This window comes from Grammomys surdaster, unplaced genomic scaffold (assembly GCF_004785775.1).
Source record: "Grammomys surdaster isolate TR1022 unplaced genomic scaffold, NIH_TR_1.0 126187, whole genome shotgun sequence".
Classification (NCBI taxonomy): Eukaryota; Metazoa; Chordata; class Mammalia; order Rodentia; family Muridae; genus Grammomys; species Grammomys surdaster.
In genome coordinates this window covers 6,638,322-6,656,799 of record NW_021620993.1, presented here as the reverse complement: position 1 = coordinate 6,656,799, position 18,478 = coordinate 6,638,322, and the positions used below count along the sequence as shown (strand labels likewise).

Below are 18,478 nucleotides of genomic sequence, written 5' to 3'. Positions count from 1 at the left end.
TATAACCCTGAGCACACTGACAGAGACTATAACCCTGTGAACACTGATGCGTAAAAACAGGGAGTAACGTCTAAGCATCAGCTGATGGGTGGGATGCTGACAGGCTCTTTCACAGTTAAATGTTTGTGAAGCATCTTGTCCCATGATCCTCACAGTGTATGGTACTAAGGGTGAAGAGATGTCATGTGGCACATGGCCACTTTCATTTTGCTTAATCTAGCATTTCATAGATTTTTTTTATTTTGACCACAGAGTACTTTTTATTATAACATGCTAACTACTACTATGAATAAACCTTGCTTGGAAACCCAGGAACATCTCTGTGTCCAGATAACCTCTCTCACTCCTGCCTCTGCCTCTTTTCTCTCCTTGCAGGCAGACATCTTCTCTGGGGCTATATTCATCAATCTAGCCTTGGGCCTGGATATATACTTGGCCATTTTCATCCTGCTAGCAATCACCGCCCTTTATACAATCACAGGTGAGTTTATTTAAGAGAATCTAAGGCCTGACCCTGGATCAGCTTTAGGCATTTGTGAAGGATGAAGGAGGTAGGGTTTGAGAATGGTTGTTTTTTTGGTCTTCACGGCAAGGCCTGTGAATGCATGTTCTGTGAGAGCTCCCATGCTGGCTGGACCAGTTGGGGCAACATTTCACAGTCACTCTGGAAGAGCTTGGCTCTGAAGGTTGTGGACATTGTGGCTAAGCTGAGACAGTTAGAGGCATGCCAGGTGCAGAAATAAGTGGAGAATGTGGCACACACGGGTGTGGTAGAGCTCAGAAACAAGGCGAGCTGGCAGATACTGGAAGAAGGTGATTCCTGGGAAGTTGTGGGGGTGAGAGGGGACACAAAGCGTGATGATATAAGCAGGGACAAGTGGGAGAAAGATACACAAAGAGGCATTGGAGTAAGATCTGAAGATAGCACAGACACTGGTTTCCTTTGTAGGAGTGGAGGGGCAGGCTCAACAGCGGGACTTGGTGCTCCATGGGAGCCCAGTATGGAAGGACAAGAAGCACATTTGTCTGTCTCATGCATATGCACACACACACACACACACACACACACACACACACACACACACACACGTGCGGTGTCCTGGGTTCCAATGCTACCATTAGACAATAAAAAGAAAGAGCAAGCACTCTTTGGAGCCATGTCCTAGTTTTAAAAGCTCACAGCCAGTACTTTCCACTCAGAAAGTCCTTTCCCCAGGCCTTGAGGCTATTTTCATGAGAAGCTAGAAACATTTTGAGTAGCAGAATATTGTAACAGGATCAGGGGTGAGGGGGAAGGGAAGGCAGCGGATGGGGTGACAGGGGTGGGGGGTTCTTCTTGGAAGGTGCGCTGTGGTAGAAGGGGGTAGTGGGTAGATAAAGGGAGCAAGTGGTGGCCCCCCTTCATGTGATCTATTGTCTTTTTGCCTGCTTAGGGGGGCTGGCAGCTGTAATTTACACAGACACCTTGCAGACAGCGATCATGCTGGTGGGGTCTTTAATCCTGACTGGATTTGGTAAGTGGGGCTAGGACTGGCTGGGGAGGTGGGGGCAGAGGTGTAGGATTCTGGGAAGAGGAAAGCAAGTCTGGCTTGCCTGCTTGCATGCTGTGCCTATCTCAGGGCAGTAGCCTAGCCATGACTGGCTACCCTATGGGAAGAACCCTTGTTGGAGCAGACCCAAGGGACACTTGAATTCCCTCGTTCACTCTCTGAGCCTGGGTCAGTGGTCCCCAGGATAGTAATCTGGTTCTATGTTTGCAGAGCACCTGGGTAAAAGTGACCCAGATTCACATATTGTATGCTCATTCTAAAACTGCACCTTGTGTACTTTATGATGTTAAAAGTCTAATATTTATGCATTGTTGGTGACAGGTAATTTTTTCATCTTAATGCTTTATTTGACAAAATTTAAAAATCGTTCACTCACTGTTGGCATCTCCTACTGTCTCTTGAAATTTTACTTGACTATAAAGGACAGCATTGGAAAGCCTAGTTGTTACAAGAAGATATAAGACACATTTTGTTTGTAGATGTATAGGACCCTCTGGGTGACCTTTAAGATTCCCCTGGTACGCTCTGGGAGGTCAGCAAGTCACAGGCTAGAAGGACTTGATTCCGAGCTGAGAGGTGGCAGGGCCTGATTCCTCACTCGTTCCTGGTATATCCCCAGGACCAGCTGTTTGGCCTGAGTCCAGTCTCCAGAAGGTGTCTCTAAGTCTGTGTTCTGAGTTGCAATGCCCACACTGACAGCTGGGATTTAGAGAAAAATCAGTCTGCATGTAATCCAAAGCCAAGATCTTCTTTTAATAAGACACCTCTCTTTTTTATACTGTTTGTAGTCAGGGCACTTTCACAAGTCATTGCTTTGAAAAGTCATAGCATCTCCCAAGAAGGCTGGGCAGAGTTAACACTCCCATATAAAGGAGAAACTTAAGACGTGGAGGGAAGATAGTTTGTCCCAAGCCACACATCAAGGGTGTTCTCTTAAGCTGGTATTCTCTTGGTGTTTAAGAATAAATCACTATAAAGAGGTTAACTGTTCACATTCTTCTTTTTTTTTTGTACCAATATTTTTAGCTTTCAATGAAGTAGGAGGGTATGATGCCTTCATGGAGAAGTACATGAAAGCTATTCCAACTAAGGTTTCTGATGGAAATATAACCGCCAAGGAAGAATGCTACACACCCAGAGCCGACTCATTCCACATATTCCGAGACCCCATTACGGGAGACATGCCATGGCCTGGGTTTGTCTTTGGCTTGGCCATCATCTCCCTGTGGTACTGGTGTACAGATCAGGTATACAATATGGATGTGCAGGTGGATGGGGTACATGACCAAGACTCCCACCTGACTGGCTGGTTGGGGTTAAGTACATAGAGTAAGACTCACATGACCTGTGGGTTGCTGGGGACTGAGGCTAAAGACCTAAAACAGAGAAGCTGAGATGTTGGAAGAGGGTTCCAGCCTGCACAGCTCCTCAGTGGATTGTTCCCGGCAGGTCATTGTGCAGCGATGCCTGTCAGCCAAGAATATGTCTCATGTGAAGGCTGGCTGTACCCTGTGTGGCTATCTGAAGCTACTGCCCATGTTCCTCATGGTGATGCCAGGAATGATCAGCCGGATTTTGTACACAGGTAATTCCTCTAGCCAAGCTTGGTCCAGTCTTACTTTGCTGTCTCTAAGGCACCGTGGAAGCCCTCCAGCTCCGTACTCCTTTGCTTCCCTCTCTTTCATGCCATCACTTCCAAGCATCAGGGTTGCCCGTGTCAGGCAGTGTGCACACCAGGGGCATAGAAATCTTGGGGTTGTCTTCCCTGGTTTCTTTTTAAATAAATGTATTGCTTATTTGTGTTTTTAAATTTTTAAAGTTGCTGAATAGCAGGTTTGTTTGACAACCGGAACTTGAGCTCTGGAGCCCACCTTGCAGAAGGAGAGAACTAACTCCCTCCCTCATTTCTTACACCGACCCCCGAGCTCATGCGCCCCCTCCCCCCAGGAAACAGTGTTGGTTCTCTTGTGGTTCTACACTGACCCTCAGGCTTGTAGCGGTGTCTAATAATTTGTCTTATAATTTTCATGTCAAAGGGCCCATCCAGCTGCGGATGGCCCTGTGTTCCGAGCCCTCTTTGGTGAAGTTGTTTCTTGCTGGTGCCCACACTTTGCCATCTTGAGTGACAGATTCACCTTTGGTCTTTCTGTGGCCTTTCAGCATTGCTATTTATATGCTATTGTTATTAATAAACATATTTTTTGGTTAGCTGTCATGAACCAAAACTGTTTTGAAATGCAAAAATAATGATGATAAATAAATGAAGCATCACAGAGTGACAGTTTGGGCAAGCACTCTCCAAAGTGAAGCAAGCATTTGCTGTGTTGTCCTTGGCTGCAGGCCTCTCTAGGCACTCATGTCCCTGTACTGGCTTGTCTACCATGAGAAAGATACGGTTGGCCTCTGTATTCCTAACTCACACGTCTGTGGCTCTCCAACCTTACCTATATATTGAAAAATATTAAAATATTTGCATCTACATGGAAAATATCTACGTTTTTGCTTTTCACTTCCCCAAACAGTATAGTATAGCATCTACCTCCATAGCATTTCCAGCTTACGATGTGCTGTAATAACTCTGGAGGTGGCTCAAGGGGAAGGTATGCATGAGTCACAGCAGGTGCTATGACATTTTACCTGCAGACTTTGGATCCACTGGGTAAGGAGAATCCAGGACCCAGTCACACTTGGATACAGAGAGTCAGTTGTTTAGCAACAAGGATGGCTCATAGTGATGAGTACTGAATATATTTATTTATAAGATATTACTACAGTGATTTGGTGCTGTGCGGACGTGCTACATGAGTACTGAAGTGTTTGCTGAGCTGAATTCTATACTAGTTTCTAGAATTTCCTCCCAGATTCTAGATCACGTTTCCTTCTCCTCCCAGTCTATTTCTGTCTTTCTTATCTCCACCCCAGATTTCTCATATCTTGGGAATCACCCTCGTTTTCTAGGGAGTTGACTGTATGTCTAAGAGACATTCAAAATAAACCTCAAAACTAGGAGTCACAAATTACTGTTATTTTTAGGAGAGGAAAAAAAGAGAGAGAGAATTAAGCTCTTATGACAGATGTCTCCTCCCTTCCCCGCAGATCATTTCTGTGTCATTTCATTCTCTGCCTACGAACCATTTTCTCATGGTGAGAGCTTCAGGATGCATCAATGCTGACAGGGCAGGGTTACAGCACAGGGCTTAACTGGGAGGCCTTCTTTTCCTGGCACCTTTTCAGGCATTGGGCAGGAATGTCTTGTTTGACGAGTTGCTTTCAGAAGGTAAACGTGTAACCATTCTCCAATGAATGTTTGACTCTTCATCTCTCTCTAGAAAAAATCGCCTGTGTCCTCCCCTCAGAATGTAAGAAATACTGCGGCACGCCAGTGGGCTGTACCAACATTGCCTATCCAACGCTGGTGGTGGAGCTCATGCCTAACGGTGAGACTTTCTTGGGAGTCCAACTTGGTTTAGGCTCCACCTATACTCCCAGGTGCATTCTGGGACAAAGCCATTCCCAACTCAGGGGTGTGTTCAAGGGTAAAAGCCCCATCTCCACATTTTCGAGTTTAATTTATGTCTTCATGACATATGGTTTGATTGGGGTCTAAAAATCCTGGGTCTTGTCCGTCTGTCAGGCTGAGAAAGGAAATGGTCTGAAAACTTGCGAGGGGTAGAAATTCTCTTTCCATGCCTGTGTAGTTAATCCTTTAAAGCATTTAAACAAAGAGGTTGTAACATATAACAGCCACTTCAGAAGACAGCATGAGTCTCTGAAGTGTTTAAATACAAATGGATAAAAATGTGGTCTACATAAGCAGCGTGATGACATTCAGACTCACAAGAAGGTAATCCGTTTACTTGTAGTGACAATCAAGGTGTTAAGTGACATAAGCCAGTAGCAGGAATGCAAATGCTGAATGATCTCACTGCAATCTAGAGTGTGTGCATGTGTGTGTGTGAGTGTGTGCATGTGTGTGAGTGTGTGCATGTGTGTGTATACATGTGGAAGCCTCAAGTAGACATCAAGTCTCCACTTCTGTTATTACTTAAAATATCTTATTTGTTATCATTATCTATGTGTATATGATATGTGCATGTGGATATCAGAGGACAGCTTTTAGGAGTTGGTTCTCTTTGTCCACTGCAGATTCTGGGGATCAAACTCAGGTCATCAGGCTTGTGTACCCATCACTGTTACCCACCGAGCCACTTCTCTGGCCCATGCACCATTTTTTCCCCCACAATTTTTAAAATTCACATCCTGATAAAAATGTTAAGTGTATAAAAGGGAAATCTGCAAATTTGTAGAGACCGCTTTAACTGATGACAGTTGCAACAGTCTATATTTTCACTCATTAATAATAATAATAATAATAATAATAATAGTCATTATTTTCCTGGCACACACACACATGCACACACTCTAGATTGCAGTGAGATCATTCAGCATTTGCATTCCTGCTACTTGCTTATGTCACTTAACTTCTTGATTGTCACTACAAGTAAACGGATTACCTTCTTGTGAGTCTGAATGTCATCACGCACACACACACACACACACACACACACACACACACACAGAGAGTCCATTTAGAGTTCTTTGTATGTATATGATTTCAGAGAGGACCACTGGTGTTGGATAACCAATTAGGAGCCCATCCTGGGGGAGACAACTTCTCCTGGTCTCAGCACCCTCGGTTGCTTGCAGTTCTTTGCCCATGGTTGGGGCCCCGTCCATGTTAGCATGTCTACTGGTGTTGTCCTTGTTCACGTCTTGTGTAGGCAGCCATATTATTAAGTTAGGTGTGAAACTTCCCTGTCATTTCTAAGACACAATCTCACAGAAGATTTCCTGGTCCTCTGTGTCTTACCCTGTTTCTACTCTGTCTTCTTCAATGTCCCATGAGCCTTAAGCCACACATATTTGGTGGTGTTAGAAGTGGTGGTGTTGTTTTGAGACACAATAACTCATTGACCTTGGAACTCACGGTCTCATCCCAGAGTCTGTCTGTACCCCACCAGCACTGGGGTTACAGTTCTGGCTTTATGCAGCTGCTGGAGATCTAAGCTCATAGCCTCACGCTTACATAGCAAATGCTTTATCCACTGAGCCACCATCTCAACCTTCCCCCTTGTTCATTCTATCTGTCATCTATCTGTCATCTATCTATGTATCATCTATTTATCATTCACCTATCTGTCATCCGTTTATAATCTATCTATCTATCTATCATCTATCTATCTATCTATCTATCTATCTATCTATCTATCTATCTCTATCATTTATCTGTTATCTATCATCTATCAATTTATTTATCTATCAATCATCTATCTATGTTTTCTTTTCTTTCGAGGCAGAGTCTTACGTAGCCCAGGCTGGTCTTGAATTGAATTGATGTTAATCTTCTTCCCCGAGCGTCCCTCGTGCTTGGATCACTGGTGTGCACTGCCATGGCTAGCTTTCTTTTTTAGCATTTTCACCATAAGCTTTATGCACAACCTTGGGCAAAGGGCATTTGTATTCAAATCCTATAAGACCAGGAGTGATGCCTAACTGCTCCACTGAACTTGACTGCTGATTAGTGAAGTTTCCGGTGAGCAAAAGTCACTCTGGTATTTGCAGGAATGGATGTATCACTTCTCCAAGTTGTCCCTCTGCACTCCTGCTCTCCTGAGACCCTAGCACATGGTGCTATAACAAAGCAGCGAACAACAAAAAAGACTTGTGCAAAACTACAAAACACTGGGTGTGCAGTGCTGTTTCTGGCCTCTTTGGCTGTCACCTGGCTCCTGTGAATGTTGAATCCCCAGCGCCTTTCTTGAGATAGACCACATAAGCATTCCCCATCCCTCCCCTTACATCACTCAATAGCTCTGAATGTTGTTACTCACTGTCTTTCTTGAGTCTTTCGCTTTGGGTTCACACTATTGTCTTCTATCTGTCTCCTTTTCCATCTTCTTAGGCCGCTTCTCCTGCCCCCACTCGTAGACTGAGCTTCTTCTCAGCCACTGAGTGTCCCCCACTAGCCCACACCACTTGTGTCCCTTTGTCTCCTAATTATCTTGTACTTACCTTCCAGTTTACTTTTGCCTTTCTTACTACCAATGACCAAGCAGATGTGGGCAGTTTAAACAGGTCGTGCTGCAGGCCATGCAGTCTGTGTCACAGACCTGCTTCACCAGGTGATTTATTAGGGTGGCTTACAGGCTGTGGTCCAGCCAATCCAACCATTACTATCTTCCAACAGAAAGCTCAGAATCTATTAGTTGTTCAGTCCATGAGGCTGAATGTCTCAGCTGGTCTTTATTAGATGCTGGAATCCTAAGAAGTAGGCTCTAAGGCCAATGAAGGAATGAACTTGCCAGCTAGAGCAAGGGCAAACAGGCAAAGAGCAAGACCTTCCTTTTTCCATGTCCTTTATGTAGGCTGCCACTGGGAGGTGTGGCCCAGAATAGAGTTGGATCTTACCACCTCAAAAGATCCAGATCAAAGGTGGATCATCCCACTTCAAATGTTTTATACTTAAGAAAACCCCCTCATGGGTGTACCCAGCCCCTCAGGTTTTAGTTAATTCCTGATATAGTTAAGATGACAACCACAAACAGGCATCACACGCTGCATGCTGAACCCTTGAACAGGCATCACACGCTGCATGCTGCACCCTTTCCAGATGGTGTTTGCTCCAGTCTCTCACTCACAGATGCCCTCTCAGTCTCTTTTCAGTCTAGTTTAAACAGCCTTCTGCTAGATCATGAATCCTTTTGGCGAGTGTCCTTATGAAAATCCTGTTGGTTGGAAACACCTGCCACCACCATGACCCCACACTCGGCACCATCATCATTACCATTTAATTGAAAAGTATCTAATGTTTATCTTGTCTCTCAGTCATTGTCTGCAGAAGTCTTAGCATTTAAAGCTACAGCCCACTTCTTAAAACACCTCTTTGTTCTTGAGTGATATATTTGAGGATGCAGCATAGTTTCTAAAAGCAAACAAACATTGGACACTGGTACATGAGCAGCGGGGAGTTGGGATGATGGGTATGCCACTCAAAACCTGTTCTCCTTCAGGACTGCGAGGCCTGATGCTGTCCGTCATGATGGCTTCCCTCATGAGCTCCTTGACCTCCATTTTCAACAGCGCCAGTACTCTCTTCACCATGGACATCTACACCAAAGTCCGGAAGAGAGCGTCTGAGAAGGAGCTCATGATCGCAGGAAGGTAAATGCAGCCCCCTGCATCCCAGCCTGTAGCACGGAAGCTTAAACGATCATGAAAGTTCTACCCACCATAGGTCTCATGTTAGGCAAGATTAGCAGATACTTGGTATGGCTGGAGTTATCTCTGTGGCCAGTTATATTTACCTGTCACTGGCTTTTTATTTCCTGTGGTACTGGGAGACTGAACTCAGAGCATTGTACATTCTAGACAAGCGCTATACCACAGAGCTAGATCCCCCAGCCCTGTCATTTCAATTCACATAGAAAACAATTGAACACTGTCCCACTGGAGTTAGAAGAGACTAAGAAACCAGCTTCTTTATCTACCAATGAGCATTGACAGAATGACATTGTCTGTGCTTAACCGGGGCTGGACTGAGCCAGGGCTGCCATCTGCAGCTGACTAAGTCCCTAAGTCCCAGGGCTCTTCAATGCTCCAGAATGCTTCTCATGTCCTCGCCTCTCTAACTGCTCTTTTTTTGTGGCCCAAGTGTCCCTGATGTTTCAACCCTTTGCAACATTTTTGTTTCAAAAATGAAATGAAAATTGACAGAAATTTCATTTGTGAACAGTCTCCGTAAATTACAAAGCACCAGCTATGTGCACATATCTTTTAACAAACAATGCTGGGATTGAACTTGGCACTTTACACACACTAGGCAGATGTTCTACCACTGAGCTGCATCCTTACTCTATTTTTTTTTTTGAGACAATAAGGATCCCCTCCTTAAAAGGCTATCTAACCAGCACAGAATCTACTACTTTGCACCCTACTGAGCAACACTGAGACCTTGACTGGCTTTTTTCTTACAAGGCTTCTACTGAAAAGGAAACCAGGATGTTGACCTTTACAGTTCTAGTATGCATCCCATAACTACTGGCTTTGGGTTCGCTCAGCACTGAACAACCTCACAGTGACGAGAAACAATTGTATGGTTTGTAAGAGCAATCAAGGACTCAGATAAGGAAGAGACAGGCATAGTATAGTGTCATAGGAGAAGGATTGGCAGAGGGAGACCTTAGAGTCAGAAATTGCAGGTAGGGTTTGTATAAATAGTGGGTGGTATGGGAAGGTCGTCCCCGAGGGAGATCTGTGTGAAAACAGTACTCATTTGCTTTAAATGCACACGGGGTTCAGAAACTCTAGTCTTCTTTATAACTACATCAAGCACACAAGTAATTCTTCTCAGTTTTCAGCTGGAGAGCTGGAGACTTGGAGAGAGATTAAGTAATGTGTTTTATATCATGCAAAAACAATAGGAATTTGAATTCATGCTCCAGAGTCTGTAATCTTATACCTAGACATTGATTCCTCTCGAAGTGAGATTTTCATATGTTAGATCACTGGGCCTAGCTGACTGTTGAAAATCAAATATGTTTCCATTTTTCATAGACAGAGATAACTTTCAGATAAGCAGAGTAAGGAAGAAAGAAGCCTCAAGAATGAAGCTACTTATTTTGCTTCACTGTGTTGATATGAGATATGCATATAGTCATATAACACACACACACACACATGCTTGTAACATCTGCATATAGGTGTGTACATACATATATATTTATATATTATTGAGATATCTATATCTATATCTATATCTATATCTATATCTATATCTATATCTATATCTATATATCTGTGTAGAGCACTTACATTCTGTTGTGGCGCTTTGATTTCAGGTTGTTCATCCTTGTGCTGATTGGCATCAGCATTGCCTGGGTACCCATTGTTCAGTCTGCTCAAAGTGGGCAGCTTTTTGACTACATCCAGTCTATCACCAGCTACCTGGGGCCACCCATTGCAGCTGTCTTCCTGCTTGCCATTTTCTGCAAGAGAGTCAATGAACAGGTAGGTATCGTTCCAGCAGCTCCAGAAAAGCCAGTTTGCTGCAGAAGTTGTTTATGGGGATTTACATATTCTCTGTGAAAAGGATACTGTGTCTCAGAGTTTTCCAACAGAAATGGATATGCAGTTATAAATTTGGATGGATATGCTTCAAGGAATCATGAGGCTCCCTGGGAGCTGGCATGAACCCTCAGGAGTTAGTATCAGATCTGCTCTCTTTCTCTGACTCGCCTGTTCTTGCTATAATGTCCCAACTAATAGTGTATGTTTCCCATCCAATCATTTCTTTCCTGTTTAGGTACTTAGGTTTATTTTCTTTGAATTGGTCTCTGAAATGCTTGTGTTTACATTGCCTTCCAGAAGACTAACTTTAAACAGTAAGGGCTTTCTTTAACAAAGGAGAAATAAATAGAACAGAAATGTCTCCTATTTGGGGAGTATACTTTATGACAAGAGAGCTTCTCCTTCCTTGGTCTTTGACAAGATAGGTTGTGTAGTGCCTGAGGTATGAGTTAGAAACAAGGGTCACACGACACTCTGGACATTCATATGGCTTCTGCCCAGCACAAGTTCACTGGCGCACAGTGAAGTAGCCATACATTACACATATAAGGTTTTTCCTTATTACAAATTCTCTGATGCATGAGTGTATGAGAGCTATAAGTGAAAGTTCTCATGATCATTACATTCATAAGAGAGGTCTCCACTCTTAAGTCTCTAGTGATAAAGCAGGAATGCTGACTGGAGGTTTTCCACTCTTACTGAGTAACCTTTCTCTGCTACATGAAATTTTTGTTGCACAGTAAGGCTTTCCATGATCTTTATGCACACCTGCCTTCTCACTACCATGGTCCCACTGTTTCTACCCATCCAATCTCTGTGACTCTGCCTTGACTCTGTGGCTCCTATTAGGAAGTCTTGTTTGTAGTCCCTGTGTAAGCAACTGCAGAAGTGTTCTAGTACAAGCTACCTACAGTGTGAAGTTGTCTTTCTAGTCGGAATTCCTCAGGGCCTCAGAAAGGACAAAGTCCTAGCATTCAAGCAGTTCATCGGTGAAACTGTGTAAGGCAGATGACAAATGAGCCATAAAACGTGGGACAAAGAGTAAGTAGGCAGGGATGCAAAAAGGGCCATGTCAGCAGACACGGAAACTAGCAGGGAGTGTTCCTCAGAGGAGGAAAGGGGTTAGAGTCAGAGGAGAAAGATGGAGGGAGCAACCTTGGCCAGTGTGGAGATGGAAGGGGAACGTGAGGGACTTGTAAGGTTTCACCTGTCTAGAGAGGGCATTTATGTGTGTGAAAAATAGAAAACACCGCTGGAAAAACAGGGCAAGAGAAGGTTAGAAATAGCACCTTTGAAACCCAGGTTGGTGAATCTGAGTCCACAGGAGGGTGATATCAAGTTTAAAGTACAGTAGAAGTGATGCATAGGAATGGATTGCTGTCTAAGCACCCACCTACTTGGGAAGGGTTGGGCAAGGGTGGCTGCTGCTTATGTGACATGCTAATTGTCTCATATGATATACATGATGGCGTGGTTTTGATTTTCTTCCAAAAACAGATGAATACTCTACTAAGGAAATACTTTGTTAGAGTTTTGAGGTGCACAGTTTTGAGGTACCCAAATCAGTACATGTGCATCTTCTCTTTCCTCATCCATGATGAAGATAGTCCAGATTTTCTGTTGACACACAACTGGATGCATAGATAGGTTCATAGACCCAGAGAGATCAGAAGTAAAACTCAAGTTGATTTTTTACAGATTAATAAATTCTAAGTAAATATACTAGGATAAGTTTAGTAGGTTGTCAGAAAGCTGGCTCATTGAAGAATTCTAAAATACAAATTCAAATAGTGTGTTCAAAAGCCTTACTTACTCTTGCAGTAGACCACAAGGACAGTCAGCACTTCCAAATACTAACGGTGAGAATTGGCATAGAGTTTCACAGTTCTCAGTTAGAAGATATTTTGCTTTCCCTGCTTCAAGCAGGGTAATGTCTAGAATGCATACACAGATCTAGTGGTGGTAGGCAGGCATAAGCCAGACATCTTAAAATACACAAGTCAGCACTTCCAGAGAACCCTCTAGCCTGAATGCCACAGTGATCTCTTCTAGTTTTGTTAAGATCATATGACGTCTATTCATGTCAGTTTGACATTCCAAGGTTGAAGAACCCTGGGATAGAGTCCAAGAATAGCAAAGACAGCCTGCAAGGGTCCTTAGGATTGGCCAGGAGCTGTGTTTAGTAAGGCATAGCTCAGGGTCTTCAAACAAGACTTCAAGACTTGTCAAGAGTTTCTTAAGGATAAAGGGAAGAGAAGAGATTAATTGAAATGAGGGGGCAGAAAATCGAGGAGGGGGAGGAAGAGGAGAAGGAGGGAAAGTATAATAAGGGAGCACCCCATCGATGATGCTTATCAGTAAGATGCTAAGTGGTGTTGGGGCTCCCGTGCCCGATGACCTGGGTTCCATCCAGAACCCATATGCAGGTGGGAGGAGAGACCCAGCCCCACAAAACCGTCCTCAGATCTTCATGCTGTGGTGTGCACACACATGCTGTGGTGTGCACACACATGCTGTGGTGTGCACACACCCTCCTCGAAAATCAGGTGTGCAACCCTACCCTCTGCCCTACACTCAGTAAGAAAATTAAAAAGCAAAGACTGTTCTTTGTGGGACTGGACAGACAGCTCAGCAGCTAAGAGTGTGCTCTGCTTTTTCAGAGGACTGGAGTTTGGTTCTTAGCACCTACATCCAGCGCTCACAAGTACTTGTGGTCTAGTTCTTGGGGGGGGGGAGCTCATATGCACCCTCCTCCTCACATATACAATTAAATATAAGTCTTCCAAAACACAAGAAAATTTTCAAAGGTAAAGTGTTTGAGGAGTAATGGGAAACTTATTTTTTTTTCTTTTCCCATTTTTCATTTTTTTGTTTAAAAGAAACTTCTGGATTTCAATCAAGGGCTAGACACTCCCAACTGAGAGTGAATATAATTTTAGTTCCTTCTCTGGAGTAGCTCTACAGGGGAGCTAGAGAACTGAATAAAAGATGACATAGCAATTGGATCTATGTTCATAGGAAGATGTCTCCACAGAAACACCTTCCTATGAAAAAGAGCGAACACACACCTAGTTCTGAATAGCTTATTTAATCTAGGGCAGGAAAAAAGACTCCGTACTCTTCTGAACAGAGAAAACAAATTAGACAAAGACCCTAGGAAATTAGCATAGATGGCATCAGGAAATAGCCAGTAATGTAGTGTGTGGTGATTTCAATGAGAATAGCCTTCACAGACTCATTTTTTTGATGCTTGTGCCTCAGTTTGGTGAAACTGTTTGGGAAGGATTAGGAGGTGTGGCCTTGTTGGAGGAATTATGTCATTGGGGTTGGACTTTGAGGTTTCAAAAGCCCATTCCATTGCCTGTTGGCTCTATCTCTCTCTGGCCCATGTTTATAGATCAGATCAGTTCTATCTCAGCTACTTCCCCAGTGCCATTCTTGCCTGCCTGCTGCCATAATGGTTCCGGAGTCTAACTCTCTGGTACTATGAGCCCCAAATTACAATGCTTTCTTTGAAAAGTTGCCTTGGTCATGGGACTTTGTCACAGCAATAGAAAAGTAACTAAGACAATACGTTTGGAATATAAAATATGTGGGTTCAGATGACGGCTCAATGCTTGAGAAAATCGTGTAATCTCTTTTTTACCATCTTGCTGATAACATTGTAACTTATCACTGAGCTTTCAGACTGTGGCCTTTGGCAGTGGGTTCTCTAGGTCAGGACTGGCCAGAAGGAAAGAAGTCAAGTAGAAGAAAGAGGATTGGAAGGAAAGAAGGAGGGCAGCAAAAAAGAAAGAGTGGAACCAGATCTCTAAAAATACAATTTGTAGTCCTTTAAAGCCTTTGCATTTCTCATATAAAACCTCACTCAAATTTAATGTCAGCCACATAGTAAAATTCTATTCTCAAATTAAAATTAGTGACATTGCATGTATAAAGGGAAGTAAGCCTGGTGGTGGTGGCACATACCTTTAATTCAAGCACTATGGAGGCAGAAGCAGGTGGATGTCTATGAGTTCAAGGCCAGTCTGGTCTACAAAGTGAGTCCAGAAGTTGGAAATGGCTCCATCGGAATGAAGACTGGTAGGCAGAGGGGACTGCAATGGTCTAGCATGTGCTTCTAATCTAAGACTGGCATGTAGGGGTAGATATGGCCACATGGAAAGGTTGGATTATGGTGTTTGAGGGCCCTATGGGTTGGAAGCAGGTAGGTAGAGTCCTGGCAGAAGCCTAGAAATTGGTTTCAGTAAAAATATGGTGGCCAGACTAGGCTAAGGCCAGGAGTAGACCTGTCAGGTTGGGAAGAACCAAGGAGACTCATTGAGCTAAACCTCAGAGGATGTTGGCTGTCTGTCTGGGAGCAGAGGTTGGTCACCTGTGGTCAGATGGGGTGGGTTCTGGTGGGAGCCTAGAGGTTGGTTTGGATGTAGGCAGAGATAGCAAGATTAGCCAAGGGCACTGGAGGTGGGGGCCTGGGCTAGATCAGGTAGGCTGGGAAGAAGGCATGAATGAGTTTTAGAGACTCACTTGTCTAGATCCTGGAGCCGGATGTGGGGGATCTGGCAGGCTAGATAGGTGGGATATGGCACAAAAGGGACCCGAGAGTGCCGGCAGGCAGGGCAGGTTGTTGTGGAATCTTAGGGGTAGGTTGTGGTTCGGACAGGTGTGGCCAGATGAGGTAGGGGTGCTGGAAGTGAGACTTGAGCTAGGACTGGTGGGAGACTCTCTGGGATAGACCCTGGAGAAGGGTGTGGGAGAATGCGCAGGCTGGATAGGTTGGATCTGAAGCCAGAAGGACCTGTGGGGTGCTGGAAATGTTCTGTGTAAACTTATGGAAAGGTTCTTTTCTTCTTCATTCCTTAAAAATTCCTTAATTTGTTTTATGATGTCTTCAGAGAAGATAAATGGCAATTAATTACTTTGTATCAGATTGTACCCAAATCTGGAGTCTTGTGAGGATGTTAGCCGAAGGCACACAGGCTCAAATGATTACAGCTATTATTTTTGAGTCTGTGGCCTCATGCATGCTAGGCAATCACTCCACTACTGAGCTGCACCCCTTACCCTCACACTAGTTTTTATGTTAGAAGGAAGTTTTGGACTTAAGACACACTGTTAATAGTCTATACCAACCAGTAGACATTTGATCCCAGTATATTTTGTATTCTTGTTTTATGTTCTACCATGTTGCTGGGACAATTAAGACAGTCTTATAGAAAGTGCTACTTAACAGTTCTGGCCTGAATCTGAATTTCAATGTTCTGACCCCTGATGGCCTGGAGGAGCCTTTTCTTCTCCATTTCTTCGTCTCCATCTTCTATTACTTAGGGATATAGGAATGCCAGTTGCCTTCTGGTTTCAGCACAGTTAACCCAGGCTTTTCTTCTCCAGGGAGCCTTCTGGGGACTGATTATAGGCTTCTTGATTGGAATCTCCCGTATGATTACTGAGTTTGCCTATGGAACTGGGAGCTGCATGGAGCCCAGCAACTGTCCCAAGATCATCTGTGGGGTCCACTATCTGTACTTTGCCATCATCCTCTTCACCATCACCGTCATCATCGTCTTGGCCGTCTCCTTACTCACCAAGCCCATTCCAGACGTGCACGTGAGTATCCACTTGAGAGATTTCCCTCCCTTGTTCCACAGGCCCTTGCTGCAGCACCCACAACTGAAATCGTTTCAGTTCATTGTTGGTTTCATGCAGAAGGATGCAGGATGAAAAACCTGGAATGACTGTTTACCAGCACTGTCTGGTGCAAGTCCTTACAGCCCAGGCTTCAGACCAGGGGCTGTTCTAGGGACTCTGCTCCCTGAGTGACAGCTACAAGCAAAGTGAGGTCACTTGACAGGCAACGTAATACTAGATTAGAAATCTTGTCAAAGTTCCATAACCAAATCATCCACATGCCAGCAAGGAACAGGCCATGTTACAAAAATCACCCCAGTCAGGGAAAACTAAACTGAGGTTTTCTTCTCGACTTTTTCTAATTAGGGCATTTTTAACAGTATGCTTTATTCTGTTTTATGTTGCTATAATTTAGTGTCACAAACTAAGTAGATTATAAGTAATAAGTTTGTTTCACTCACAGCTATGGATGCTGGAAAAATCAAAGATTGAGAGGCTTCTTGTGGTGAGGGGCTTCTTACAGCGTAGTAACATGGCATTTGGTGTCATGATAGAAGCTGCATGTGAGGGAGAGGGAGAAATGGTTGAAGGCAAACGTTACTATCTTTGTTAATTTTTTTTAATCACAAAGGATCTCCCATGACAGCAGTACTAAGAGGTAATTGGATTCCCTACCTCCAAAGATAATTTAAAGATCCCACTCTTAATATTGTCACACTGGCAATTACATTCTGATATTTGCTTTGGAGGAGACATTCAGGTCACATCACTCTACCAATGTTCGTTCATTTCAAGCCTTTAGAAATCATAATGCATGTCTTTAGCTGCAGATGCTGCTGTCGGATTAAAGTTCTTTCATAGCTTCACCAATTCAAAGAAGGAAACCAACAATGGGCCCATTTTACTATAAGCAAAATAGTCTGATGACCCAATTTGAAACGGCTTTCTAGCGTTCTCAGGTTTGCAGAGGGAACAGAGCTAGAAAATCAACTCAGTTGTGTTAGTTAGGGTTTGCATTGCTGTGAAGACACAGCATGACCAAGGTAACTCTTAGAAAAACATTTAATTGGGATGGCTTAAAGTTCAGAGGTTCAGTCCATTATCATCATGGCAGGAAGCATGACAGCATCCAGGCAGACACGGTGTTGGAGAAGGAGTTAAGAGTTCTACATCTTGATCGGAAGGCAGCCAGGAGGACTGATTCCATACTGGGCAGAGCTTGAGCACTAGGAGACCTCAAAGCCCACCCCCACAATGACACACTTCCTCCTACAAGGCCACACCTCCTAATGATGTCACTCCACATGGGCCAAGCATTCAAACACATGAGTCTGTGGGGACCAAACCTACTCAAACCGCCATGCCAAACCAGCAGTCATCTGTAGAGAGAGAAACAGGATTGTATGTATACTTTACTCCAGCACACAGAAATACAAGTACCTGTAGAATCCTTAAGACACCTGTAATCTTACAATAAGTTTATCAAGATCTGAGACAAACCTTAATGTAAAACAGAAGAATCTGCATCTGTAGCTGCAGGTTCACCAGCTTGTCTTTTCCCAGCTCTGTGGTAGGGTTTGTTGTTGTTGTATAAACCATTTTCCTATATCTCAGTCTTCAAAAGTATTGAAGCTGCAAACATATTTAGCTCCAAGCTTCCTTGTGAAATGGAGAAACCCAAAAGGCATGAATGGGATGGACACGATACATTGATTCTCTCAAAGGTAGTCAGTCTCTTCAGACTATCTTACATTCTGAACAATACCAGTAGAAACTGCCCCTACTCTACTGTGTTGAGATGGCTCATGTTCCTAGTTTTCATTTTATTATATATCTTATTTATGTGACAGTATTCAAAATAGGATCTTATAGTGTTGACATGGATAAATGACTGGCTGGTCTTGTTTCTTAGTAGCAGTGCTGAAAGGAACACACTTATCAGGAGAAAAGTGAATCCATTCACACACCAAACGTTTATATTTCAGGCAAAAAAAATATTTTTTTATTGGATGTTTTATTTACATTTCATATGTTATCCCCTTACCCCATCCCCCCCCACCCAGGAACCCCCTATCCCATCACCCATTCTCCTGTTTCTCTGCGGATATGCCCCTACCTACCCTCCCACCTCCCCACCCTCAAATTCCCACCCACTGGGGTGTCCAGCCTTTATG

The 18,478-nt window shown here is 43.7% G+C and overlaps 1 protein-coding gene across 1 annotated transcript in view; it reads left to right on the top strand.

The window, feature by feature from the left end:
* The window catches only part of Slc5a1 (solute carrier family 5 member 1), a 76,152-nt gene that overhangs the window by 51,620 nt on the left and 6,054 nt on the right, over nt 1-18,478 (top strand). The window contains exons 6-13 of the mRNA XM_028758111.1: nt 376-481; nt 1,434-1,514; nt 2,577-2,797; nt 3,000-3,135; nt 4,880-4,987; nt 8,621-8,771; nt 10,448-10,616; nt 16,068-16,283. Coding sequence (XP_028613944.1) covers nt 376-481; nt 1,434-1,514; nt 2,577-2,797; nt 3,000-3,135; nt 4,880-4,987; nt 8,621-8,771; nt 10,448-10,616; nt 16,068-16,283 — 1,188 coding nt within the window. The remainder of the gene's footprint in view (nt 1-375; nt 482-1,433; nt 1,515-2,576; nt 2,798-2,999; nt 3,136-4,879; nt 4,988-8,620; nt 8,772-10,447; nt 10,617-16,067; nt 16,284-18,478) is intronic.